Source organism: Sorex fumeus, unplaced genomic scaffold (assembly GCF_029834395.1).
Source record: "Sorex fumeus unplaced genomic scaffold, SorFum_2.1 ptg000122l, whole genome shotgun sequence".
Lineage (NCBI taxonomy): Eukaryota > Metazoa > Chordata > Mammalia > Eulipotyphla > Soricidae > Sorex > Sorex fumeus.
The window spans coordinates 38793265-38820422 of record NW_026606179.1 but is presented as its reverse complement, the minus strand read 5'-3'; the positions used below and the strand labels follow the sequence as shown (position 1 = coordinate 38820422).

Here is a 27158-nt window from a genome sequence, read left to right as displayed (position 1 = left end):
AAAAAAAAAAACAGAGTCTCACAAATGTCTGAAACATTTCCAAAAGAAGCTTAGGGAACTAGATAAAAAAATTTTGGATTGCTGCTCTGAATTATAATGGTTTTTCCCCTCAAAAAATAAAATCTGAAAGTTCTGTTTTCTTCTGAATAACTCAGAAATTTGGCAGCATCAGTAGCCCTAAAACCTGTAAGGCATGGCACCCGAGATTCCCCATCCTGAACACACTTAATGGTAAAAGAAAGGAATTCACGTTTCCATTTTTACTCTACCAAGTAGTTCTACAGAAACAGAGGCTGTATACAGAATGGTCTCCTGTATAGATTTGTCTCTGCCATGCAGCTATACGACTCCCATGCCATCCTGGAAGCGGCATCACCAGGCTTTCGGGCAGAAACACCAGCCTTCCCCTCCCTTTCGCAAATCTTTACCAGCAAACACATGGATACATCTCTTAGCCCCTGATGCACAGTGCAGCCACCGACTGCCTTTCCAGTCCTCTGGGTGAGCACTGGGTGAAGCCTGGAGTCTGGGTGTGGTTCTAATGCCCTCCATCCTTTCCTTTTCTGCTTTTTACTCACGCCGTCACCAAGACATAACTCATCATCATACAATTCGCTGATGTACAGCAACCTGGTAGTTGCCGTTACACTCAGAGTCACTGGCAACGGTCACCGTTTCAGAGCCCATCACAACCCCACTTCCTACCTCTCTACCTCTACTATCTGAATACTGCGCATAAATCGAACAAATAAAGATCCAGTCTTTGGAGAGCAGCTTCATCCTCTGGACACTAGCCTCTTTTATCGGATAAATAACTTACAAATTTTTCCCCCCTGTTTTGTGGAATCCTTCTTTCCTTGCATCGTGCCTTCTTGGTGAAGCAAGAACGTTTTCTATTGAAACTTAATTTACAATGCTGTCAGTGGAGAGAAAGGGAGAAGCGTCTGTTCAGAGAGAACACAGGCTTCACCAGATCAGAAAATGAGCAGGCGACCCGTGCTCGAGGGAGAGCCTGTCTCCTCATTCTCTTCGAGTGTCCTGTGAAGGACAAAAGCCTTTGTTTTTTTTTTTTGTTTTTTTTTTTTTTGCTTTTTGGGGTCACACCCAGCGGTGCTCAGGGGTTACTCCTGGCTCTTCACTCAGAAATTACTCCTGGCAGTGCACAGGGGACCATACAGGATACTGGGAATCGAACCCGGGTCGGCCGCGTGCAAGGCAAACGCCCTACCCTCTATGCTATCACTCCAGCCCCAAAAGCCTCTGATTTTGGTGAAGGTGAATTTAGTGATTTTTTGGTTTTGTTTTGAGTCTGTCACTTGTGCTTTTCTGATTTAAAATCCAGATGATGATTCAAGTTTTAGCTCTTAGTTTTAGTTCTAGGTCTGTGATACAACTGAAGCTGATATTTAGTGTATGCTATTTCTTTGGGTACGAGATACCCAGCTGTACTCGTATACTGCTGAAAACAGTATTCTTTTCTCATTAGTCAGGACATTGTTGAAACTCAGCAGATCACAGATAAGGGGTGTTTATTTCTGGACTCATAGTTCTATTTGATTAATCTGCAGGTCTACCCTTATGCCAGTACTACAGTCTCCATTACTACAGGTTGACAGGACATTTTGAAACTAGAAATGTGAGTTTTCCATTTTTACCTGTTCCCTCCATTGTGCTTCCTAGAATTAGCCTTTACATAAATTACAAGTTCCCAAATTCTTGTGCCAGGATTGGCTTTATGTAAAACAGCAAGTGAGGTCTGAATCAGACCAAATTTTAAAAACTGTGTATTTTTTTCTTAAATAAAAAAAAATTGCTATAAAAAAAAAAAGAAATGTGAGTTGTGGGGCCTGAGAGATATGACTGAGGGCAGGACACTTGCTGTGCACACAGTCGAACAGGATTCGATCCCCGGCACCGCATATGGTCCCCTGAGCTCACCAGGTGTGACCCTTGAGCACAGAGCCAGAAATAAGCCCTGAACCCTACCAGGTGTGGCCAAAAACAAAATCAGTAGAACTGTGAGTTTTCTAACTTTCTTTTGCTTTTGCAAGACTCATTTTGGCCTTACTAGTCTCTTGTATTTTAGGATCAACTTGTCAATTTCTTGAAGAAAAAAAAAAAACACAGAGCCCACTGAGATTTTGAGAGGGAGTGCACTGAATCGATCTAGTTCAATTTGGGGGCATTAAGATATTAATAATCTTAAGACCTCCAATCCATGAATAAAGAACCTGTTTCACTTGCTTTCTTAAGTTAAAATGAGAGTCTGCAGCATTCTTTTGCACTGGTATTTCTATTTTACTCACCGTGTCCTGGAATCACTCCGGTAGCATCTATTCTAATTCCTAGCAATACCTACGTGGGAGTCCAACGTGGGGACAGAGAAGGACTGATGAAGGAGGCAGGAGACCGAAGGTAGAGATCGTTTTAAAAATAAAGGCTCCTAAGTGAAATGAGTCAGAGAGAGAGAGGGACAGACATAGAAGGGCTGCACTCATTTGTGGAATATAAAGTAACAGAATGGGAGACTAACACCCACAGATAGTAGAGATAAGGACCAGGAGGTTTGCTCCACGGCTTGGAAGCCGGCAGCACATGCTGGGGGAAAAGGCAGCTGAGATAGAGAAGGGACCACCAAGTAAAGGATGCTTGGAGGGCTCGCTCGGGATGGGAGATGTGTGCTGAAAGTAGGCTATAACACCAAACATGAGGACCACTTAGTATCCGTATTGCGAACCATAACACCCAAAAGGAAAGAGAGAGTAAAAGGGAATGTGCCTGCCACAGAAGCAGGGGGATAGTCGGGGGTGGCGGGAGGGATACTGGGAACACTGGTGGTGGAGAATGGGCACTGATGGAGGGATGGGTACTCGATCACTGTATGACTGAAATACAATCACGCAAGTTTGTAAATTGGTAACTGTATCTCTTGGTGATTCATTAAAATAAATAAATAAATAAATAAATAAATAAATAAATAAAGGCTCTATCAGAAACCTCCAGCTTCCTGCCCTAAGTCCATAAGCCAGGTGGCAGCTCCTAGATGGAAAGGCCCAGGGCTGCTGGCCCAAGAGAGCAGGAGGGCAGGGGATAAGCGGGGAGCAGAGAGCAAGTTGGGAGACAGCCGAGCAGCACCCGTCACTCTCTGAGAACCTCGCACCCTGCATTTCCGAGTGTCCTTCTCCCAGAGACACGGGAGGTCAGGGCGGATCGTCGCTGCCTGGGGCTGAAGCGACATTTCAGCGGGTGAGATACTTATCCTGCACTTGTCCATTCCAGTTGGGTCCCCAGCACCACATTCCATCCCTGAGCCCCACCAGGAGTGATCCCTGAGTGCAGAGCCAGGCACTGGTGCGTGTGGCCCCAAAACAAAACCCAAAAACCCTAAAACCCTTCCTCTCCCGCCTCTCCGGTTTGTGAAGACCAGGCAGAAGGACACCAACCACCAATGTCAGCGGTTCTTACTGACCACACTGGACTTCCAGTTCTGATCTGGATACCTGTTACCTGATGCGCCTCAACCACCGAGACAGGGGCCCTTCCTTATTTCACAGGCTCACTCTGAGAAGCACAGATCTGGCGTGCAAAGGTGCCAGCATAACACCTGACTAACAGAAAGTATTTTAGAAAGCAAATCTATAGTTCATTAGCCTAAAAACAGTTATGATTTGTTGCACACCTTTGGGAAAATAAACAGATCTGCCCTGCATGGGCTGGAGCAATAGCACAGCAGTAGGGCATTTGCCTTGCACGCGGCTGGCCTGGCCACCCAGGTTCAATTCCTCTGCCCCTCTCGGAGAGCCCAGCAAGCTACCGAGAGTAAGTATCTCACCCGCACGGCCAAGTCTGGCAAGCTCCCCGTGACGTATTCGATATGCCAAACACAGTAACAAGAAGTCTCACAATGGAGATGTTACTGGTGCCCGCTCGAGCAAATTGATGAACAACAAGAGGACAGTGCAGTGCAGTGCTAAGCTTTGCATGATCATGAAGGAAACATGAGAGAGAATGACAATACTGGTCTGTCTTTGAGAACATTAAGTTAGGGAAAGGAAACCATGGATGATTTTTTTGGGCACACCTCCAAGCTGTGTGACTTTGGAGTCTGACTCGGAGATCCTAAGAGTCATTCCTGATGAGAGCAAGGGTGGGTGCCCAATGACTTGCAGCTATTGGTCCCATTCTGTCTTAACTGGCGTAAGTGCCACAGGTATTCATGGAGTCAGCCAACTTCCAAAACAGAGAGAAAATACTCCAGCATCCAGATGCTACCGTCTCTGCCACAACTCCACATCTCTGTGGCTACAGCAAGGGCAGCACAGAGAACACCAACGTGTCACTGCAGCCCAAGGAACGTGAACCAGTGGCAAGCTGGGTTTGGGACAAGTGCTGAAGTTCTGCGAAAGCTGGATTTATATTTTATATATTCTATGCACATTCTTCTTTATGTGTGAATGAAGTATACTATTAAAAATAACAACTACAGTGAGCGGGGAGTTTGTAAAGTGGGAAAGATGCTTGTCTTGCACACAGTCAACCTGGGTTCAATCCCCGGCATGGCATCTGACCCTGGAGCACCACCAGAACCCTGAGCAGAGCACAGGAGTAAGCCCTAAGCACAGCAGGGTGTAGCCCCCCAAACAATATCGAAAAATTTTAAAATTTTTTGAAAGTGTGTGTGTGGAGAGAAAGAGAGAGAGAGAGAGAGAGAAGCTTCCAAATCTATTCCTTAAAATACAACCTGCAACAAAGCAATGGAGTATACATTAAACAATGGAGTATACAGAAAATTCAATCTTCGATCTATAATCTAACAACTAAAATCTCACAGCTTGCCTTCAACATTTCATTTAAGAAAAATTTTCCAACTCAGTTTTCTCCCCTGCCCTCATCCTGTACTAAAATATTCACATCACATGTTATGTCTCTGCCTATTGAGAAGATGGAAAAATACAGTCATCAACTCTTTGGTTTCATTTTAGACAAGTGCCCCACCCGGTACCCATTCTTTCAACATGCCAACTTCCTCCTCCCTAAAATGATGAATTTAAGGTAGAAAGAGATGAGAAAAGAATGGAAATTTACAAGAAAGCAGGCCTGACTGATAATTGTTACCAAGAAAGCATCTTCCCTCTTTGCTCTTAGTAGGCTGTGAAGCGGATGCAATTAAATGATAACTATAGCGACTCAGCTGGCACCGTGGTCCTGGGCTCCAGCAGCCTCTGCACAACACGGGCGCAGCGTCTGCAGGCACCCAGAGGAGCACAAGTAAGCAGACGCGTGTCCAGGCCGGCAGGAGCACAGGGGACAGGGTGAGAAACACGGCCTCAGCCACAGGGTCAGGTGGTCAAAAGCAACCCCTTAAGCCAGGCTCCCTGGCTGGCCCTTTCCCACACCAACAGAACCCAGACTTATAGTATTCTTTAAAAAGTGAGATTCTGGGGTCACCAACAGAGGAGCTTCCCCAACATCCTTACTAGCTCAGCAGCACAATCAGAGGGTTTAGATCCAAAGAAAGCTGATGAAAGGAAGTAACTTTCTTTTTCTTTGTTTTTGTTTTTCATTTTGGGGTCACACCTGGTGATGCACAGGGGTTACTCCTGGCTCTGCACTTAGGAATCACTCCTTACGGTGCTCAGGGGACCATACGGATGCTGGGAATTGAACCCGGGCCGGCCGCGTGCAAGGCAAATGCCCTACCCGCTGGGCTATCACTCCAGCCTCAAGGAAGTAACTTCCAACAGTGTACAGACTCCTTTAAGAATTAAGACTAGAACTTCCACGTGACCCAGGAATTGTTGCTTCCCGGTGTCTACTATCACAAAAATAACAACAACAACAAGTACTACTATTAATTATAATAAATACCCATTGACTTGGCGGTGCCACTTGCTCTGAGTGTGAGCTATTCAACGGGAAAAAGGGAACCAGTAGGCCTAAATGCTAGTTGTGAGAATTAAACAAAATTGTAAATCCAGACAAGTTTCTAGGCCGGGAGATACTTACAGGGCTTAAAGCACATGCTTTGCACATAGCCAATCCCAGTTCAGTCCCCAGAACCACTCAGCCCCCCAAGAGTGATCCCTGAGAGCAGAGCCAGGAGTAAGGCTTGTGCAGAGCTGGGTGTGGCCCCCATACAAAATCAGACAAGCCTCCAATGCACAGGAAGTTCTCAATACATCATGTCTATGAAAAGCAGCAAGGTTCTTTTACCCCTCCTGATTTTCTCAAATTATGAAGTCCTTGAGGTTAGGACTGTGTCAAAGTGAGGGTGGCGGCCCCAGAGATGATCCAGGCTGAATGGGGACCCCTAGCGGCGTGAGCAAGGCTGGTGTCAGCAGCGGCCGGCCCCATCTCCAGCGTGCCCACCTTCCTTGCGCTTCCAAGGCTTTTCGGAAGCAGCCGCAGGAGCCCCTGACTCCGAGCTGCAGAGCCACGGACCTTCTGCAGGGCTGCTCGTCACTGCTCATCAATTCCTCCCAAGTGCTCTCAAAGGCCGCTCACTGCTGAGCGTGCGCTGGCTCTGAGGGTTAACGCTTCTCTGAAGGGCCCGCGTGTACTAATGTACTTGTGGGAGCAGTTTATGAGCCACGCAGCAGTGACCCCGGGCAGCTGCTGTGTAGCGCATGACAAGATTCTTCTACCCAGCCTGACCACGTCTGCCAGTGCTATGGGCAACAAGGACTGGACGAGGCAGCTGGGCTGGGAAGTTCCACAAGCAGGAGAGGGAGCGCAAGGATGCTGACGAGAGCCTGAGCTCCCAAGCATCTGGCGAAGGGCTGTCATTCACCAAACCGCCCCCAAGCTCGAGGCAGGAGGGAAGGAAGACACGGAGCCTCACCCGAGCCCCCCAGTCCCAGTGCTGCCCCCCAGCAGTACTCACGCCTTGACGTCCGCTGTCTCCTGGGACGTGCGCGTGAGGGTGCGGGAACGCAGGCGCTCGCCCGCCTGCTGGATCTCCTGCAGGTTCCGTTCCACATGGGGAAGCTCCGAAATGCCCTCGGTCTCGGCAGCGAGCTGCTCAGCCTGCTGCAGGAGCTCGCCAAAGCCCTCGGTATCCATCAGAGACGCAGCTCCTGGGTGGGGCAGAGGAAAGACGGGCCCTCAGTCAAGGCAAAGTGACCGTGACAGGCTGAGTGAAGCAGACATGGAGAGAGCTCATCAACCAGCAGGAGTTGTTCCTGAACAGCCCAGGAACAGGCCCGAAAGAGACACTGAGTCAGATAGGAAAGAAATGATTCCTCTGCGCGCTGCTGCCCCAGGATGGGTTTCTGCCACCAGAACAAATGCAGAGACACTGTCTAGGACTCCTTGCTCCAACCAGACTCAAGGTGGACAAGGAAATGGAAGCCACGAGACCCCCAGACGTTAAACCATCTCCCCTCGCTCTGATTTCTCTTCCGGATGAGGTGAAAAACAGCATCCAAAGTGCTGGGCAATTTGCATCCCAAGATTCCCCAAAAGTCTAAGTCGCGAGGCGCCTGAGCAGAGTGGACACTCAGAACAAGTCCAGGTCCAGTGCTACAATGTGGCTGAACCAAGACCGGCAGAATCAGGTCTGCTGACTTAGCAGTTGTACACTGCTGTACAACTCAGTCTCCGTGCATCCCAGGTCTCCATGCACACCCTCCTAAGCTTGCCGGCTTACTGAGACCAGAGATCCACGGCTGCTCGTTAGGGACAGCATGCAGGGCATTAAGACTGCATCATTACCATTGCCACGGATAATTATGCTGATGTAAATAACAGCCAGCTTCAAGATCAGGAATATTACTAGAAAGATCACCTGTTTATCTGACAATTAAAAAGAAAGGTCCTATGAACAGTACTGAGATTTAATGGATATATTATGACCTATATGCACCATGTCACTTTTGTATAAGGTTCTCCAGCAAGAAAATGTTTTTACTGTGTGCTGCAACAGTGGTAAAGGGATACACGTGACAACCTTTCGGTACCTGTATTAAAATCGTAATGTCCAAAAGAGGCGGCTGAGGAGAGTGGCACGAGGGAAACAGGGGACATTGGTGGTGGGAAATGTACACTAGTAAAGGAATGGGTGTTGGAACATTGTATGACTGAAACCCAAACATGAACTCTGTAACTGTGTATCTCACATTGATTCAATACAAAAAAAAAATACAATTAAAAAACACATTTTAATGCCTACCACTATTTAAATCAACAGAAGATAAATACTACCGGCATCATTAAAAATATTTACATTGCTGGGGCTGGAGCGATAGCACAGCAGGTAGGGTGCTTGCCTTGCATGCAGTCAACCGGGGTTCGATTCCCAGCATCCCATATGGTCCCCTGAGCACCGTCAGGAGTGATTCCTGAGTGCAAAGCCAGGAGTAACCCCTGAGCATCACCGGGTGTGACCCAAAAAGAAAAAAAAATTACATTGCTAAAGTTAAGAATTTGGCTTTTTATTTATTTGTGGACCACTCCTGGCAGTGCTCAGGGCTTTCTCCTTTCTCAGCACCCAGGAATCACTTCTATTGGTGCTTGAGGGACCATATGTGGTACTGGGGAAAGAACCCAGTTGGTCACATGCAAGGTAATAAGCACCCTACCTGCTGTACTATTCATTTTTTAAAAAGATCAAAAGTTTTCAAATAGTAGCTTGTAAAATCTTATCACGCCGAAGGTTGTGTGTTCACGGGCTCACTGTCTCACCACCTGCGTTCGGTGCTCTTGAGCCGCTGTGTGTGGCCTGGATCGGAACGGCTGTTGGCCAAGGGCAGACGGAAGAAGAAACGAGGGCCAGGCCGGTCTATATCAATAGTAGTTTATTCCAATCCTCTTCACTCCTGTCTTTCTCTGCCTCCTTCTCTCCTGGGCCCCAATCTTGGAACCTCTCTCCTTCTGGCTCTGACTCTGGATCTCTGGAGCCCGAGTTCTCTCTCTTCTGACTCTTTCCTCTCTCCAAGCTTACAAAAGAGTGTTATCCTACTTCAGCTCGTGTTGATTGTACTTTTTGTTTGTTTGTTTGTTTTAAACCCATGGCTTCTGTTACACTCCTGAAATCCCAGAGGCCAGAATCATGGTAATAATGTTAATGTAAAATAAAATTGCTTCTCTGCTGTGAAGCATAGGTCAGTGTTAAAAGGGCACTGTTACCACCATAAACCCACAGCAGAGGAAGCACTTGTGAAAATGAGTGCTAAAAGATACTAACTTTAAAGGCACTGGCACAGGACAAAACAAACTATTTGCTGGTGTCAACATAAAAATGCTTCGGCACTCCTTAGGAGGGCCAGGCTGACTCTCCCCGCCCACTCCCCCATGCTCTTCCTTCCTTTCCATGCTCTTGCTGAAGGGGAATTGCACATGCTTGGGTGTGGGGGCCACGGTGGGTGGTGCTTGTGGTGCTCCCACAGTGCTCAGGGAGGGTTACCCTCTTTAGTGGTGCTCACGCACATATAGGTTGACGGCTCACAAGGTGCCCACCAGGGGCTGTAGTGCTTTCGTTTAATGGTGGCACCTGCAGGTTTGGGGATGGCATGCTGTGAAGTGTGGCCCCCACACCCCTGGGCTGGGCCGCAGCTGGAAACTGCTCGCCTTTGTGGAGTGAGATAGCACAGCACCATGCAGGTGCATGCGGCCACTCTGGGTCTGGGCACGCAGCCTCTGAACCCTGCAGTCCCCAAGGCCCCAGTGCCTCCCTTCACACACAACAACTCTGTGCCTCAAGTCCCTGGCTCACTTGCAACACTGTTTCCCCCTTAAGACAATTCTGCTACACCTGACAGTCTGCCTGCAGGAAATGGGAATCACAGGGCTGGCAGCAGAAGATGGGAGTAGAAGGGTGTTCTCAGATCATTTCTACCTCACAGTGAACTGTTTTCCTTAGAAACTTCAAGAACCAATGACACTCTACCAGGGGAGAGAAAATACTTTTTATTTTCTCTCATCAAGACGACTTGAAAACTCCCTGAATAAATAACTGAAGAAACAAAACTTTTCTGTCAAAAAAAAAAAAAAAGGAAAAAGAAGGGCTAGAGCAACAGTACAGCATGTAGGGTGCTTGCCTTGCACCCAGCCGACCCGGGTTCGATCCCTGGTGCCCCAGAGCCTGCCAGGAGTGGTCCCTAAGCACAGAGTTGGGAGGAAATCCTGAGCGTTTCAGGGTGTGGCCCCAAAACAAACAAACAAATAAATAAATGGGGGTGGGGAGGAAGCATCTAATATTTCACAAAACCCAGCTCCTGGAAGCACACGGCCGCATTTACAGCCACGCAACATCTTATTATCTCATTCTTACTTTGGACAACCTGGCAGGCTACCGAATGTAACCTGCCCACACAGCAGAGTCTGGCAAACTCCCCGTGGTGTACCCAATATGCCAAATATCAGTAACAATGATGGGTCTCATTCTCCTAACCCTGAAAGAGCCTTGAACATGGCACTTTTTAAAATCTCAGGGCTAGGACGAAGGAGACGTTACTGGTGCCTGCTCAAGGCAATCGACGAACAACAGGATGATCATGATCATGATCATGATGGTGATTTCACATCCATGTCAGGAAACTCAGGAAATGTTCAACTTCTCAAGTAACATGCCCGTACCTTGCTCTCCCAAGGCCCTGTTCTCTGGAACACGCCTCTCGCTTGCTGTCCGAGTATCTCAACACCCGCTCACTTTCTCCTCAAACCCAGTCTCTCCCTGAACGTGCGCCTTTCTAAGTCTCTTGGCCGGCCTGCTCTCTCAAGTTTGCTCTCTTTTCCTTCTCCCTGCTCACATCTAAGTAGGTACTAGTTCAATAAAAACTAGAAATTTTGAACATGTTTAAAAAAATGAATCTGAGATAAGCAGGGAACGCAAAATAGAAGCTTCGCTTTATTCTGGTTCAATAAATAAGTTCTTAGTTTTTGAAGGGGCCTCTCCCAGCACTGCTCTGGGGCACACGGCCCCGGAGTTGGACTCAGAACCTCACATGTGCAAGATGCATGCTCTGTGACAGGACCCATCTCCCAATAGGTCATGTCTGGCAATACTCACTCAACTGGACAGAACTTGGAGATCTGCAACAATATGCTGCTTGAGGCTTAGCAGCGCTGGGGGCCTCTGGACTGCACCCAACGCTGCAAGGGGACGAGGGGAACAGGTAGCCACACTCAGGGCCTCTGAGTTACCTCCTCAGTTCTTAAGTAAGATTTTTTATTACCCATAATCACAGTGACCAGGGTGAGTAAGGTGGAATCTCTAAACATCCCAGACTTCAACACCCTAAGCTAGGCTCTAACCTGTCACCTACAAAACCTGCTTGTCAGTTACTTGGGCCTAACCCCCCCCCCCCCCAAGACCTCCACGGCCCAAGTGGCCCACGGAGATTTTAAAATCTCCTTTCAAAATGCATCCACCTCTCCCAACCTCCTCCCCCACTATCCAAGCTGCAGTCCCCTCGACTGGAAGCTCTCCCTGTCTCCCTACTGCGGCCCTGATGCTTTTCAAGTCAGTCAGATCACATCACTCAGCTGCTTAAATGCCTGGACTGACTGAGCCCGAGAGAAGCAGACCCCTCCTCCCCGACACATCTCCAACATGCCCCTTCATTCCCGGGGCTCCAGTCATGCCAGAGTATCCCTGGGGCATCCCTGGAGCACCCCACGGGGCCAGGGAGATTTCTTCCCTGGGGTTCTGTACTTCACCTGGAACATACCTGCCAGCCCCTCAACCCTCCCACCCCATGTATCACGATCACGATCACACCATCCTATTGTTCATCGATTGTCTTGAGCAGGCACCAGTAACGTCTCCTTCGTCCTAGCCCTGAGGTTTTTAAAGAGTGCCATATTCAAGGCTCTTTCAGGGTTAGGAGAATGAGACCCATCATTGTTACTGGTATTTGGCATATTGGGTACGCCACGGGGAGTTTGCCAGACTCTGCCATGTGGGCAGGTTACATTCAGTAGCCTGCCAGTTTGTCCAAGTAAGAATGAGATAATAAGATGTCTCGCGGCAGCAAATGCAGCCGTGCGCTTCCGGGAGCTGGGTTTTATAGTGTCTGGGTCTTGGCCATTGATGGGATTGCCCCATGTATACTCATGGCCAATTCCCTCCTTGTTTCACCTCAACTGTCAGCTGGCCTTTGATGCCAAACCAGGGCCTAGTATTTGAAAGTACATCCCATACTCACCCCAACTCCCGCATCACCCTCGCTGCCCGGCCTCCCGGGGTTTCTGTTTACTGTGTTCACCGACATACACACACTCCTGGCTCTCTGCAGCAGCTCACTTGCTGAATGGAGAGCAGTTTTTTCTCCTGCTTCTGAAGAGTCTGTCCTTCTCCCAGGCTTCCTCCACTCCCCTGCCAGATCGGCAGCCCCTGGCAAGCAAAGACCAGAGCAGAAACATTCCCTTCCGACTACCAACTGATACTTCACATTTCCGAGGCAGCGCAGCAGGAGGCAGCAACAGTACAAATGGCATGCACGCAGACCACATGTGATCCGGGCCAACGCTTTCCTGCCACACACCCAGACAAAAAGACAGCAGTATTGAAAAAGAAACAGCCCACTTTTCAGGTGAACAGAACCCCCGACTAAGAGAATATCTAGAAAGAATGCTGCTTTATAACTTAAAAATAGAAACTAAGCTTGTTCTAAGAGAAGAGAAACATAACACAATGCTGGGGAGAAACTGGGACCTTTCTGCACTAAAATCAGCCAGCCAACAATTTTGAGGGTTTAATTCATTCCAAGTGTACTCTCCAAGCATAACAGAATTAAGCTAGAAATCAATAGCAGAAAACTAATGCAAAATTTTCAGAAGACTTAGCAATTACGAAGATAGAATATAGCAATTACTATGTTCCATTTCATAGGTAAAAGATGAAATGTCTGCCAACAGTCAGAACTGGCGGGGAAGTAGGGAGGGCCAAGCCTCATCCAGGGGTGGTGATGTCATCAACAGACTCAGTGGAGATACTCCTCCAAATCAAGAACTGGGCTTCCATATGATCCAGTGATTCCACCCCAAGAGAACAGAAACATTAAAAAACTTGAAAATATATCCGTGGGCCTCCCAATATGTTCATGGAAGCACTACTCACCATAGCTGATCCGAGAACAGCGGCTGGGGGAATAGCACCACAGGGAGGACATTTGCCTTGCATGCGGCCAACCCAGGTTTGATTCCCCAGCATCCCAAAGGGTCCCCCGAGCACCGCCAGGAGTGATTCCTATTGTGCAGAGCCAGAAATAATCCCTGAGCATCGCTAGGCATGACCCCAAAAGCAAAAGAGAAAAAAGGTCCAAGAACAGATAGTTGCTGAAGAGGCTGTCGTCGTCTGCCCGTGGGATCCGATCCATTACAAGAGAAAAGGAGATGCTGTGGCTGGCTGCAGCTTGGCTGGGGAGCAGAGGGTGCCAGGCAGAGTCAAGTGAGTCACGGGAGGAGGAAAAATATGGAACGGTCTCACTCACATGTGGAATATAAAGAAAGGAAGCAAGGAAGTAAGACTCTGCGTTGGCCTCCAGAAACCAGCCCGCTGAGTCAGTGAGAGGCGAGGGAGAGGTGTGGTGGCGCTGCGGACTCTCCCTGAAACAGTCATGCTGGAGAGAACCCCCAGTAGAACGAAAATATCTGTGAGTACTTTTAAAGGGAGAAAATCATAATATTAAAATCTAAGCTCAAAAAAAAATCTCAAATCAGTAAATATAACTTTTACCTAGAAAGATTAAAATAGGTATTGAAAGCAGAAAAAAAGAATACCAATGAAATCAAATATTTTTCTAAAAAACAAACCTGATAGGAGCTGAAGAGAGAGAAAGAGTCTGGGGAGAGGGTCCTGGCCTTGCATCTGCCGACCCAGGATTGTTTGATCCCCAGCACCACATACAGTCCTCCAAGCACCAAGCACTGCTAGGAGCGACCCTCAGCACCACCAGCAGTGGGCACCCAAGAAACAGTAGCACTGCACCGTAGCACTGTCCTCCCATTGTTCACCGATTTGCTCGAGCGGGCACCAGTAACATCTCCATTGTGAGACTTGTTGTTACTGTGTTTGGCACATCGAGTATGTCACGGGTGGTTTGCCAGGCTTTGCCATGCAGGCGAGATACTCTCGGTAGCTTGCCGGGCTCTCTGAGAGAGGCGGAGGAATCGAACCAGGGTCGGCCACATGCAAGGCAAATGCCCTACCCACTGTGCTATCGCTCTAGCCCATGGAACAGTAACTCTTATTACATTTATTTTTCATTTGAGGCCATATCCGGAGATGCTCAGGCGCTACTCCTTAGATTTCATGTAAGATTTTTAAATTTAGGGACGGAGTGATAGCACAGTGAGGAGGGGGCTTGCCTCGCATGCAGCCAACCTGGGTTAGGTCCCCAGTACCATATATGGTCCCCCAAGCCCGCCAGGAGTGACCCCTGAGGGCTGGGAGTAAGCCCCCAAACAAAAACAAAACAAAACAGATTTTTAAATTTCGTTCTGGAAGAAGAGCACGGCAGTTTCCAGTGTGGCTATGCAAGCATGTGGTCATGAGTCAGAATACTCGGGGCTTTGGGGACAACCCCAAGTGTGACCGCCGTGAGGACACAGGAGCGCAGAGCAGGGCGTGCACAGGCCCTGGCCATCACAGCATCCTCAGCACAACCAAGGTGAGGGATGAGGGAAGTGCAGATATTTAGATTTCTTTTTAAATTATATTTATGGTTAATTCCATACATTTAAGGGCAGTTTTGGTCCCTTCCACAGAATAAATGATGAACTTCAGACATAAAATAGAGGCTAAACCAACCAACACCAACTGGATAACAAGATGCTGACCTTGATCAAGAAAAAAACCTCACTAGCTCTGTCTGGTCAGAAGAATGGAAATGACCCAAGTGAACCCAAAAACAAGGTCCAGGCTTTGTGTGAAGACAATCTGGTCACGGCACTTGCAGCGCCTCCACGCCAGCTGCCCCGAGGCATTAGGAAGGGGGTGGGGGGACAGAAAACTGTCACACTAAGGGGATGGCAAGGCTGGAGGAAGCCAGTGAGGCCAGGCCCAGGGCTCCTACGGGCCAGCGATAACTCACATGTGGAGACGTTTGGGGGCTCGCAGCACTGCTAAGGACCCAGACACCTCTGCCTCAGGGAAGACATCGCTGTGACCAGAGGGAGGGACTGCCTGTCCTAGCAGCAGGGAAAGGACAGATTTCTGAGGGGGCTGGTAAATTTGTCTTTTTTAAGTAAAATAGCTTTAGAGATTATGAAGGAGAGAGCAAGAGAGTGAGAGAGAAAAGGGGGGAAACTTCTCCAGAGGGGAGAGCTGAGAAAACATCGCAGGTGGAGAGGAGGGCACCCTCCACCCTCCAGAATGGGGAGGAGCCCATTTCTGTGTTCTGACCTGTTGATATGGTGACTCGGAGAAAATTCACTGAGCTAGACTCACGTTGTGCCTCCAATGCCATGTATGGTCAGTAAATTTCCCCTCTCCCCAAGCCAACCACTGCTCTTTGGAGGCTGCAGCTGAGACAGCCCCGTGGCCTCAGAAGCAAGAGAGCATACACAGGAGGCCCCAGCACCACGAGGCCCCTGAGCGCCAGCTGGGAGTAACCTGAGCACTGACCTGGGTGGGGGCAGCTAACACAGCACCACCGGAGTGGCCCCAAACCAAACAAAAATGAAGAATGCTCTTATTGGGAAGTTCCCTTAATTTAAATCTCTTCACCAAACCTAGAAGATGCTAAGAAAATTAGCTACAAGAGATAAATAAAGACGATAGCAACTCCTACCTAGAACCAAGATCAAATGCTGGGGGGAATGCCCATGTCCTCACATTGGCCACCTCAAAGTGGTTATCCACCTGTTATTCAGTATACCAAAAAAAGCCACTTATATCAACATTCGTTAATGAGAGGGGGAAAGATACCCAAATAATATACAAGATGAAATAGTTAATATAAATGCAGAGCACAATGGTGTCAGATAATGCCAATGCCCTTGCTGTTAGTGTCTTAATTATGGAAAATATGATCCCCCTTATCATCCCAGTACAATCATGGTAATATATAAAATCAAGCCAGAAAAAGTGGCACCGGAAATTTAAAAGTATCAGGATTGGGGATGGAATTCAGTGGTATTCACATGCTGGGATTAATCTTGGGCACACCCCCAAAAAGAAAAAGAGGTGTACTTGGGGATGGGGATAATAGTTAAAGGGCTGGCAGGCCTGGTAGGCATGAAGGAGCCCCAGGTTCATTCCCAGGCACCGCACAGTCCCCCAAGCACCACCACGCACAGACAACTGTCCCTCCAGCACCAATGGCTGTGGGCAAAACCAGAAACAAAAAATATTGCCGTGGGGCTGGAGAGATAGCACAGCGGGTAGGGCGTTTGCCTTGCACGCGGCTGACCCGGGTTTGATTCCCAGCATCTTATATGGTCCCCTGAGCCCCCTAGCACCACCAGGAGTAACTCCTGAGTGCAGAGCCAGGAGTAACCCCTGTGCATCGCCAGGTGTGACCCAAAAAGCAAAAAAAGTATTGCCGTGTTTGTCCAGTTCTTAATACAGAGCTTCTGGCACCCTTGGCAGTCTCCTGTTGACAAGGGAGTCCCCTCTGGCAAATTTGAATGATGTTTCACGTGTACTAAAGAATTTTTGGGTCAGTCCACCAACACAAGGACAATACTGGGAGGGAGCAAGCCTAGTTCCTCGGAAGTTCCCATGCTCACCCGTCCATACCCTGCTCCCTGGATCTCCCCGAGCATTTGTACTTTATCACCAACTTGACTACTGGCAAACACCAAGTGCCTCAGAGTTCTGGAAACTGCCCTAGCTAATTAATCCAACTCAGCAGGGGCCACAGTCTCCTAGATGGAGCAAGATCTGACGGGCAAGAAGTAAGTGGCCATGCCAGTGGTGTGGGAGGAGAGGGTTATGGCAGGAGCGTGTGGGGGCAATCCTCTAGCCTGGGGGACCACCGCAGTCTCTAGTAGACAAGTGTCAGAACCGTGTGGCTGGGGCCACAGAGGGCAGATCTGCTCACTGGGCAGGGAGTCGACTGAAGCGATGTTGCAGAAGATCCGAAATCAGGCACACAGCAAGTGCAGTCTTCCCTTACACAAGGTACTTCTGTCAGTATCAACTCTGCAGTCAGGTAAGTCATTTTAAATCAGGATCAGGGTGGCCCTGGGGGTCTGCAGACAGTCTGAGTCTCCTCTGCAGCCATCTCCTGGCTTTTGTAACAAAACGTCTATGCATCTTGTTTCTGGTATTAATCCCAAATGAACTATCCATTACTAAGGGTATCAAGTAACAAGGGTCATCTATTCGCCCCAGGCTTTGTGACCTCTCAAATGGGACCACTGAGGACTGAGAGACACAGTCAGTGGTACCAGAAATAGCTGCTACTTACAAGTTCTCTAAAAACTGTGTGTAATTTCCGGCATACACACACACACACACACACACACGCACACACACACACGCATGCCTTCAGTGGCTCAAGGAGGAGAGAAAACACAGGAAAAGTGGGAGACCACCTCGGCCATCAAGCCTAGGCCAGGCGACCTAGGCCAGGCAACTCAGCCCATCCCTGGTCCCGGTGGTCCCTGGTGCCTGGGCAGGAGGGCCGACTTCTGTTAAAGGGCCTGACCGTGAGCCCCGTGGGCCTCGTGGGCCGCCTCTGGCACAGCTACTCAGCTCTGCCGTCTTTAGAGCAGCATAGGTAATCTGCAAACATAAGAGGGTCACACCCCTCCCATAAAATTTTCATCACAGGAAGCCTGAGAGACAGCTCAGCGAGCTGAGCACATGCTTGGCATGAAGGAGATCAGGGGTCAAAGCCGGGCACCACCTGGTCCCATGTACCACCAGGGATGACCCCCCAAGCAGAGAACTAAGAATAGCGTCTAAGCACTGCCAGGTGTGGGCTCCAACCAAACACAGAACAAAAAAAAAAAAAAAGGATAAAAAGAAAATGTAATTACTGGCCAGTAGTCAGATCTGGATTTCATGTCATTTTCACAGGCCACAATCCATCATCCTTTGGATGTGACCCCCATCCCTTCCACCTCCCGCAATGACTTGAAGGCACAAAAACTGTTTTAAGTCTGTCCCACTGGTTTTCAATCTCCCTAGGCTGTGGACTAGCAGCACTCGGAAGCCCTGCGGCTGAAGACCAGCACTCGAGCAGGGCCTTGGAGCCACGTCTGGGCAGTAAACACCGGCAACGCTGCCTCACTAGGTCCCAGCAGCCCAACACGGGCGTAAAGATGAAAGCATGAGGGTGAGCAGGAGCCTGGGCACCTCAATCATTGCCCTTCCCGCTGGGGCGCTCCCTTGAACACCCATCTCGCCTGCTCGCTCCATATCTCTTGGCTGGCTTTTCTACTCTTAGGAAGACTGTGCTCCTTCCTGACCACCTACTGCTCTCTTTCTCTCCCCTCACATCTTCCTAAGTAAGTTTCAATAAAAACTATGCTGCTTCACTGAAGAGTTTAATTAAAAATAATAGAATAATAATACGGTAGCACTGTAGCACTGTCCTCCCGTCGTTCATCAATTTGCTTGAGCGGGCCCAGTAATGTCTCCATTGTGAGACTTGTTGTGACTGTGTTTGGCATATCAAATACTCCACGGGTAGCTTGCCAGGCTTTGCCGTGTGGGCGAGATACTCTCGGTAGCTTGCGGGGCTCTCTGAGAGGGGCAGAGGAACCAAACCCCGGTCGACCAGGTTGGCCACATGCAAGGCAAACGCCCCACCCGCTGTGCTATCGCTCCAGCCCAGAATAATAATAATATTGTAAATCCTGAGATCTCGGGAGCCAGCTCTAAGGACTGAGTCAGGACCTGGGAGACCGTACAGGGTTAAGGCATACATACCCAACCAGGGCTTGATCCAGGAACATCACCTCATAGAGATCTGGAGGTGCCCAAACACCAACATGCGTGGCCATAGTGGGCCCTAACGCCCGCATCCCTCAAGGCTGCCCGGCTGGTCCCTGGTACCACAGGCTGCAAAAGCAACAGCACATCCTCAGGCCCTCACACTGAACCACCCAGCCTGGTTGACTCACATCTCCGGGAGTCGACCCAAGACCTCCTGAGCACTGCTCAGGCACACTCCCTCCCCCCCCCCCCCCCCCAAAAAAGAGGCTGGTACACAAGGCTGACATGCTGGAGACCAGGGTTTGGCTGCCAGCACTACTTTGTTCCTCTAGCCCTGCCAAGTGTGGCCCCCACAAAAAAACAAAGATTATGAGACCTCAATTAAAAAAAAATCAACAACATTAGTCCTTTTGTATTTGCCTTTCTGTGGTAAAACTGTTTTATTTGGGGGGTATATTTTGAGGAAATTTTTGGGTAGATGATGAAAAATGTCTAGAAAATGTTCTCTCCACTAAGGCTCAGAATGCTAGTGGCTCTCACTGTCCTTTTCATGGACAAAGCAGATGAAATCTACGGAATCTTTCCTTCGCCTTATCGCCCACAATGCCAATGGCCTGGTTATCTGAGAACTGTGAAAAGTTGAGAAAGAGATGAAAGGATAAAGAAGGTTTATCCGTCTTTTCCTCAGTGTCAACGGAATCTTGCTCAATTCCACGACTTACACAGAAAAAAGACACCAACTACTTTCCCTGGGGAATTTCAATATGCCAAACAACACTTACTACCATTCACTGTGAAAATCTAATTTTACCACTTGCAAAAATATCAGCTCTTTCCAACCTCAAAGATCCTGCAGGGCCAGTGCAATAGCACAGCGGGTAGGGTGTTTGCCTTGCAAGTGGCCAACCCAGCTCGATCCCCAGCATCCCATAGGGTCCCCGGAGCACCGCCAGGAGTAATTCCTGAGTGCAGAGCCAGGAGTAGCCCCTGAGCATTGTCGGGTGTGACCCCAAAAAAGCAAAAATATATATATGTATATATATATGTGTGTATATCATCAGAGAAGGGAATGTAACCATCAGATGAAGAAATTAATGTTGCTATTTACACTGATAGGTTTTCAAAATGCATAGCCTAGGGCCAGAGAGATACTGGTAAACTATCCTAGTTAGGGTATTTTGTTAGGGCCCCAGCAGTCCCACCAGGAGTCATCCCTAAGCCCAGAGCCAGTAGTAAGCACCGAGCACCACTGGGGGTGCCCTCCCCACCCCGCACCCCACCCCCCTAAAAAAACACATAGGCTGGTCTTCCTTTTCTCAGTTTTTTTTTTAAACCTGTCACTGTCGCTGTCACTGTCCTCCCGTTGTTCATCAATTTGCTCCAGCATCTCCAGCATCTCCAATATCTCCATTGTGAGACACATTGTTACTGTATCTGGCATATCAAATACGCCACTGGTAGCTTGCCAGGCTTTGCTATGCGGGCCTAATGACACATAAATATTTTTAATAGTTTGGGTAAGCAGAAGACGGAGCATTGAACCCAACACATGATTTAAATCTAGAAATGTTCATTTACAACTTAAAGGTAGATCAATTTCCCTTCCCAGTATAAATTTGAATCCCATCAACGGCCAAGACTCAGAGACTATAAAAATCAGCTCCCGGAACCGCGCGGCCACATTCGCGACCGCGCGACATCCTATTATGACATCTTATTATCTCATTCCTACTTTGGACAAACTGGCAAGTTACCGAATGTAGCCTGCCCACACGGCAGAGTCTGGCAAACTCCCTGTGGCGTACCCAATATGCCAAATACCAGTAACAATGATGAATCTCATTCTCCTAAAGAGCCTTGAATATAATCTCAGGGCCAGGATGAAGGGGCCTGCTCGAGGCAATCGACGATTAAATTTGAATGATTTCCGTTTAATTTCTTCACTTACAAAAAGGAAGGCAAGAGGGCTGGAGAGACAGAAGAACTCTCACCAGGTGAGCACAGGAGGCTCAACCCCTAGCACCACCAGAAGGGGTCCCCGAGCACTGAGCCAGGCACAGCCCCTGAGAACCACTGACTTGCCCCCTGACGGAAGAGGAAACAAACGAGAGAAGATAATTCCTACCTATTTCAAGGAGTTGACAAAAACAGTATTCCATAAACTCCATTGAGTAATCATTCTAAAATACTACTTTAGTTGTTTTCCAAAAGTGCCGATTTGGCAACATGTTATCATTTAATTATCAATATCTCTATTTTAAAAATTGTCTAGTTAATGTTTGCTGCTGAATTAAAATGTGTTTGATCACAACTTCACATCTATAAACATTTGGGAAGGGAGGGAGTTTAAACTTTTAAATGCTTGTTTCAAATGTATATTACGTTTCCTAAGTATAGTTTTTATTATAAATTCAAATTTCCACTATGAAGGTGTGATTCAAAAGAAAGCAAACATTTAATTTCAATAGGAAATCTTGCTCTCATACCCTATCCACTGAACTACAGAGCTACACGTAACAGTAGTTAGGGACCCAGCCTGACAGTACAGCATGCGGCTAACCCAGATTCAAGTCAACCAGGAGTGATCCCTGAATAGAGAGCCATGGGTAAGCCCTGGACACTGGCAGGTGTGGCCCAAATACCAAGAAAAATAAAATAAAATAGTAGTCAATCTTCGATACCAAACAAGCAAATGCTCCTTCAAGGGACAAGTTTAAGACTGTTCTGCTTTCTCTTCTTAACTATGTCAACTATGGTTAAATGACAGTATCATTCTACATTTGACTGTATCTGTCATTTGTGATGAGCCTCTTCTCACTGCTACAAGAAGAAAGGCCAGACTCAGGGGAGGAAGGGCGACTAGGAACAAGAGGGAGTTCACAGAGGCCACCTGATCACCTAGAAGCGCTAGGTGAAGAGTGGCCTGCTCCAGAGTGACTGTGGCAGAAGGGGGAGTAGGAGAGGCCTATACACCATCAAACCACATATGGGAGGAAGAAGGGTCACATCTGGTGGGGCCGCGGGGACCCTGTGGTACTCGGGTTCAAATCTAGGGCTCCCACATGCAAAGCAAACGCGCCATACCTTTAAACTATCTCCAACCCTCATTTATATACAAGCATACACATATATGTAGTTCTCCAAGGAGAGCCCAGCAAGCTACCGAGAGTATCTCGCCCACATGGCAAGGCCTGGCAAGCTACCTGTGACATATTCAATATGCCAAAAACAGTAACAACAATGTTACTGGTGCCCGCTCAAGCAAATCAATGAACAAGAGGACAGTGACAGTGACAGTGACAAGATTCAGTGTGGGAACCAATCACCAATGTAGAAGGCCAGAGAAGAAAGTTCAGCACAGTTTCCAGATCCTCAGCCTGAGTGAGGGGTGGAGGAAGCTGCCATAAACAAGGAAGCCCAGGAGGGAGCAGGTATAGTGTCCTAGGTTGCTGAGGATGATGTCATATGACAGAGCAGAGGGACACAGCCAGAGGTTAGGAAATGACAGCTGTCACTGCAATGGACATTGGCTCCTCTTAGAGTTCAGGTTTCTCCTTTCTAGACAGTTTCCCCTCATCAACTAAGTGAGGAAGAGAGACAACTTCCTTTCACGTTTGCTGGCAATCTGAAATAATCCTAAAATTAAAAAATACACATATTTCTCTACCCCAAGTTCTCCTCTACACATAAAGAAACAAGGCTTGGGGCCAGAGCAATAATACAGCAAGCAAGACACTTGCATACAGCCATCCTGGGTTCTATCCCCAGCACCCATATTTTCCCCTGAGTCCCACCAGGAGTGATGTCTGAGTACAGAATCAGGAGTAACCCCTGAATATCACCAGATGTGACCCAAAAGGGAGGGTGAGGGGGAGAGGAGGAGGAGAAGGAGGGGGAAGACGAGGGGAAAGGGGAGGGGAGGTCAAGGAAGAGGAGGAGGAGGAGGAACAGGCCTTCCAAAGGTCAGGGATGTGGCTTAGTAAGAGAGTACCCGCCTTGCATATCTGAGGTTGATTCCTGCACCACAGGATCCACTGAGTATGGCCAGGGGCATCCCCAGAGCCCCCAGAAGACCAGGGTGGCCCAGATTAGCACTGGGCACTGCATGGCCTTGAGCAGCACGGCATCCTCAGGCCAGCTTGCAGAGACCCATCAGTAAGGCCCCAGCCTCCTGAGCACTGCAACCCCTAAACGCAGCAGGTTCCGATGCTGCAGCTCTGCATTTGCTCTCCCCTCCAAGGATGCTCTTGACCCAGATATTCCCACAACTCGCTCTCTTTTCAACCAGTTCTCACTTAAATATCTTGTCCTCCTTTTAAAAAAGAAAAAAGGGGAAAAAAAAAAAAAGCCCTGACAATACATTCTGTATCTGTGAGTGTGGTGCTGCTGATTTCCACACAGGAGCATCAGTTCACAGAGGAGGCCCATCTCACTTGCCATCATATCCCCAAGTGTCACAGAATCATTTCTTTTATACTGATTGAGCACCTAGTGGGCTGGGGCGATAGCACAGCGGGTAGGGTGTTTGCCTTGCAAGCGTCCAAATGGCCGATACGAGTTTGATTCCTCCACCCCTCTTGGAGAGGCCGGCAAGCTACCGAGAGTATCTCGCCCACATGGCAAAGCCTGGCAAGCTCCCCGTGACATATTCGATATGCCAAACTCAGTAACAACAAAGTCTCACAATGGAGGCGTTACTGGGCCCGCTCGAGAAAATCGATGAACAACGGGAGGACAGTGACAGTGACAGAGGACCTAGTATGTGCCAGACTAGATTCTGGGGACACACCAGAGAATAGCCACCACTTTCACATTCTAGCAGAAAAGAAGACCACTAAGACACAGTATAAGGACATAAAATAAAAATGCTACGAATAACTAGAGCAACAGGGGAAGACAGGAAATGGGGAACGCATGGCTAGAGGACCCAAGGGAAAGGCCTGAGAGGTGAGTGGTCACAGCAGTCCTGAAGACTGACATGTGGAAGTGAGGGAGTAGAAGGGAAGGGAGTGGAGGGGAGGAGCAAAAGAAGGAAGGGAGGCTGGCTCAGGAAGTGAGAGCACATGGTCTGGAGCCCCAAGAATCATCCCCAGCACGGACTCATGAGCACCATGAGCACTGAGGCAGCTGTGGCCCCTCAAAACAAAACAACAACAGAAAAACAAAGGCATTGATAGACATCTTAGGGACCCACAAACCAAGGCCAAAGGGGATGTGCCCCCTACCCCCAGATTGGGAGGAAGGGTACAGGTGTCCAGAATCAGGTGACATTCCCATTCAAAGTGCCTTCTCTGTGATTAAGCACCACAGTGGGACAAAAACTAAAGAGAAATCCAGACCCCACCAGACCCCCCCCCCCCAAGAAAAAAGGCAGGAAGTTAGTGGAGGGTATTTTGAGCACAGAATCTTTCCAGCAGCTGGGCTGCAAAGAGGAGCTAGGCCAGAAGCAGGGAGACCAGACCGGAGCTGGAATATTACTGAAAGATTGCGTCGTTCAATCATCTAAGGGAAGAGATGGTGGGGACTCGGCCAGGTTGACAAGCACTGGAGTTGGGAAATGAAAACAGTTATGGACAACTTGAACCTTACAAGCCAGACTTCTATATTACTGAAATGCAGGGAGGAGGTATGGGGGGAGGCGGGAAGAGAGATTGCAATAGTATGGGACAGAAGATAAAAGAGCTTACTAGCCGCCCCCGTCCCCCCCCCCATCATGCATTCTTGGTGAAGACACAAGTAGGCCTCTGGAGAAAAGGCAGATATAATGAGATGACAACCTGACAGATAAGAATTCAAAGCTGCAAATTTGGATGAGAGCACCAGGAAGGCTAACTGGGGAAATGTCCCAAACACAAATACACCAAGAGTCGAATTTAAAAAAAAAAAAAACTCCTATGCCCAAGAACACCTCTCATATCCCCCCAAACAAAAGCTGACCCCCTACTCTCTCCTCTCCGCTGAACGAAAGACAATCTCGACCACAACCAAGCCCTCCTTCCCCGACCTGACAAAAGAGGGGAAAACCAGTGGGCCGCCTCTTTTCGTTTTTCTTTTTTAAATGGTGCAACCATGAGCACCACGCCCGCCCTTACAGGGGCCGGAGGGCTGGGCCTAGAAAAGAACCCGGGCCACGCCAGGATCCGATCCTCAGCATCTCCCGACGTGAGGAGCCGGTGTCACCCCCCACCCCCCACCCCCGGGTGCCGGCTGGAGCTAGATCCAAGGCCGGGACCCGTTCCCCGAAAGCCCCCCTCTCCCTCCTAAGACCCCCCCATCCACCGCCCTGCAGAAGGCAACGCCTTCCGAAAAGCTCCCCGCCGCGGGCCGGGGGTCAGCCGCAACCCCCCGCGGGGGTGGGCTGGCCGGGCGGGGGCGTGGCGCGCGGCGGCCAGCGCGCGGGGGGACAGGCCCGCCTGGACTCGGCGTCCCCGAGCGGCCTGACAGCCGGCCGCCACTGCCGCGCCAGGGCGACCACGCGGCGAGCGGACAGCGCGTGGGCGCGGGACGGGCTGCCCCCGCCGGGGTTCCACGCCGCAGCGGCCGGGCCCTGGCCCGCAGGGACGCGGCCGGAGACGCCCTTACCTGGTCCAGCGACGTCTGGATCGCCCGGTCCCGGCCGAGAACGCGGCCGCCGCTTCTCGCGCCGCTCGCCCGCGCCTCCCGATTGGCTGAGCGCGGCCGCTCCCAGAAGCCCCCGCGCGGCGCGCCGCCCAATGAGTTTTCTGGAGAGCGGCGGAAGCGGACAGGAACAGGGGCGGGGCCTGGGCGGGGCCTGCGCGGAGCCTGGGCGATGTCTGGGCGGGGCCTGGGTGAAACGTCATTCGTGACACGCCCACGGCCCCGCCCTCCCGCGCCCGGGGCGTCTCCTCTACCACGTGGCTTTGCCGGAGAGAAGGATCCCACGACCACGTGCGCGTTTTTATTACTCTTCATTTCCAGGGTCTCCAGCCTAGCGCACGATAGAGACCTAGGAAAACAAAATCCCCGGCCTAATAGAGTTCTCAGACGGGTGGGAGGAAACGACGGCCAGTAATTGATGTTTGTTAGAAGGACGTTAAAGGAAAAATAGACAGATCATGGGAAAGAGGGTAAGAAAATGAAAAAAGTTCAGGGCTTCTCGCGGCAGGTGTGGTCGTCGTCTGAGCTGAACCGGTCACGGGAAAGGTCAGCCTTGGCCAGGTCGGGCTGCATGCTAAGCATTCTAAACAGAGAACAGGAGTGAAGGCTCCAAAGGCGAAAACGAGCTTTTTGTTGGAAAATAGAAGGGGGCAAAAAGACTGGCAGAGGATGCAGGAAGACAGGTGGGCTAAGGCTCATAATTGCCTAGGGCCAGACTTCTCCCGGGCATCAAGCCATGAGAAGAAAGTTGAGAAGTGCCACAGCAAGAGTGGAGCATGAGCTGAATTATTTTTGTGGAAAATGCTCCAGTCCTTTACTTGCAGATTGGAGTGTGGGCAGGAGAGAGAACGGAGGAGTCTGTTATTTTTCCTGCACCTACGGGGGAGAGAGAACTAGGACTGTCACACTGGCCACTCATGCAACCAGTATTAGTAAGGTCAGGAAATGGATCAGTGGTTAGAGCCACTTGTGAGCATAAGGCCACAAGTTTAGTCTCTGGCACTGCCCAGCAGGATTCTGGCAGCTCAGCTGCTTGTGCCTGGTGGCTCTGCGGCACCCTGGCACCCTAAGCAATTTCCAGCCACACTTCAACCAGATGTGTGCAATCCATGGTGAAGACCACAGCTATAAACAAGATGTCAGTGCGACTGAGAGCGCAGCCCCCTGTATGAGCACCGTAGTCACACACACACACACACACACACATGAGCACTACAACCAGAGTGTCCTTGAGTACCGTCACTAAAGAAGTGCAACTCTTGGCAGGCACAGGCCTGATGTGCAAACACTGGGACCTGGGACCTGATTGGTGTGGGATCCTTGGTGAGCACCATAAACAACTGTTCAGGCTCTACAATTAAACATGTGTGTGACCAGTCACCCAAACAATATCAAGAGAGGGAAGAGGGGGGAGGAAATAAAAAAACTAAAGTATGAAGCCAGAGATCCATTTATTACTGGATTTGGCATATCAATTTGGTCTATTTGGCATAGACCACAGATAGCTTGCCAGGCTCTGCCGTGCGGGTGGGATATTTAAAGGTACCCTGAAAACTTAGAGAAAAGTAAATAAATAGTTGCGTGGCCACGAATGCGGCCACGCGCTCCCGGGAGCTTGTTGTGATAATCTCTGGATCCTGGCCATTGTTGGGGTTACATGGCAGTTGGAGGGTGTAACTGTCTAGCTACTGACAGGTCCAGTCCCAAA

The 27158-nt window shown here is 49.4% G+C and overlaps 1 protein-coding gene across 1 annotated transcript in view; it reads right to left on the bottom strand.

The window, feature by feature from the left end:
• Positions 1-25519, bottom strand: part of NUP93 (nucleoporin 93) — a 113502-nt gene extending 87983 nt beyond the window's left edge. Inside the window, exons 1-2 of the mRNA XM_056136199.1 lie at positions 25415-25519; positions 6884-7076 (exon numbers count right to left, since the gene is read on the bottom strand). Coding sequence (XP_055992174.1) covers positions 6884-7062 — 179 coding nt within the window. The 5' untranslated portion in view covers positions 7063-7076; positions 25415-25519. The remainder of the gene's footprint in view (positions 1-6883; positions 7077-25414) is intronic.
• Positions 25520-27158: the final 1639 nt, after the last annotated feature.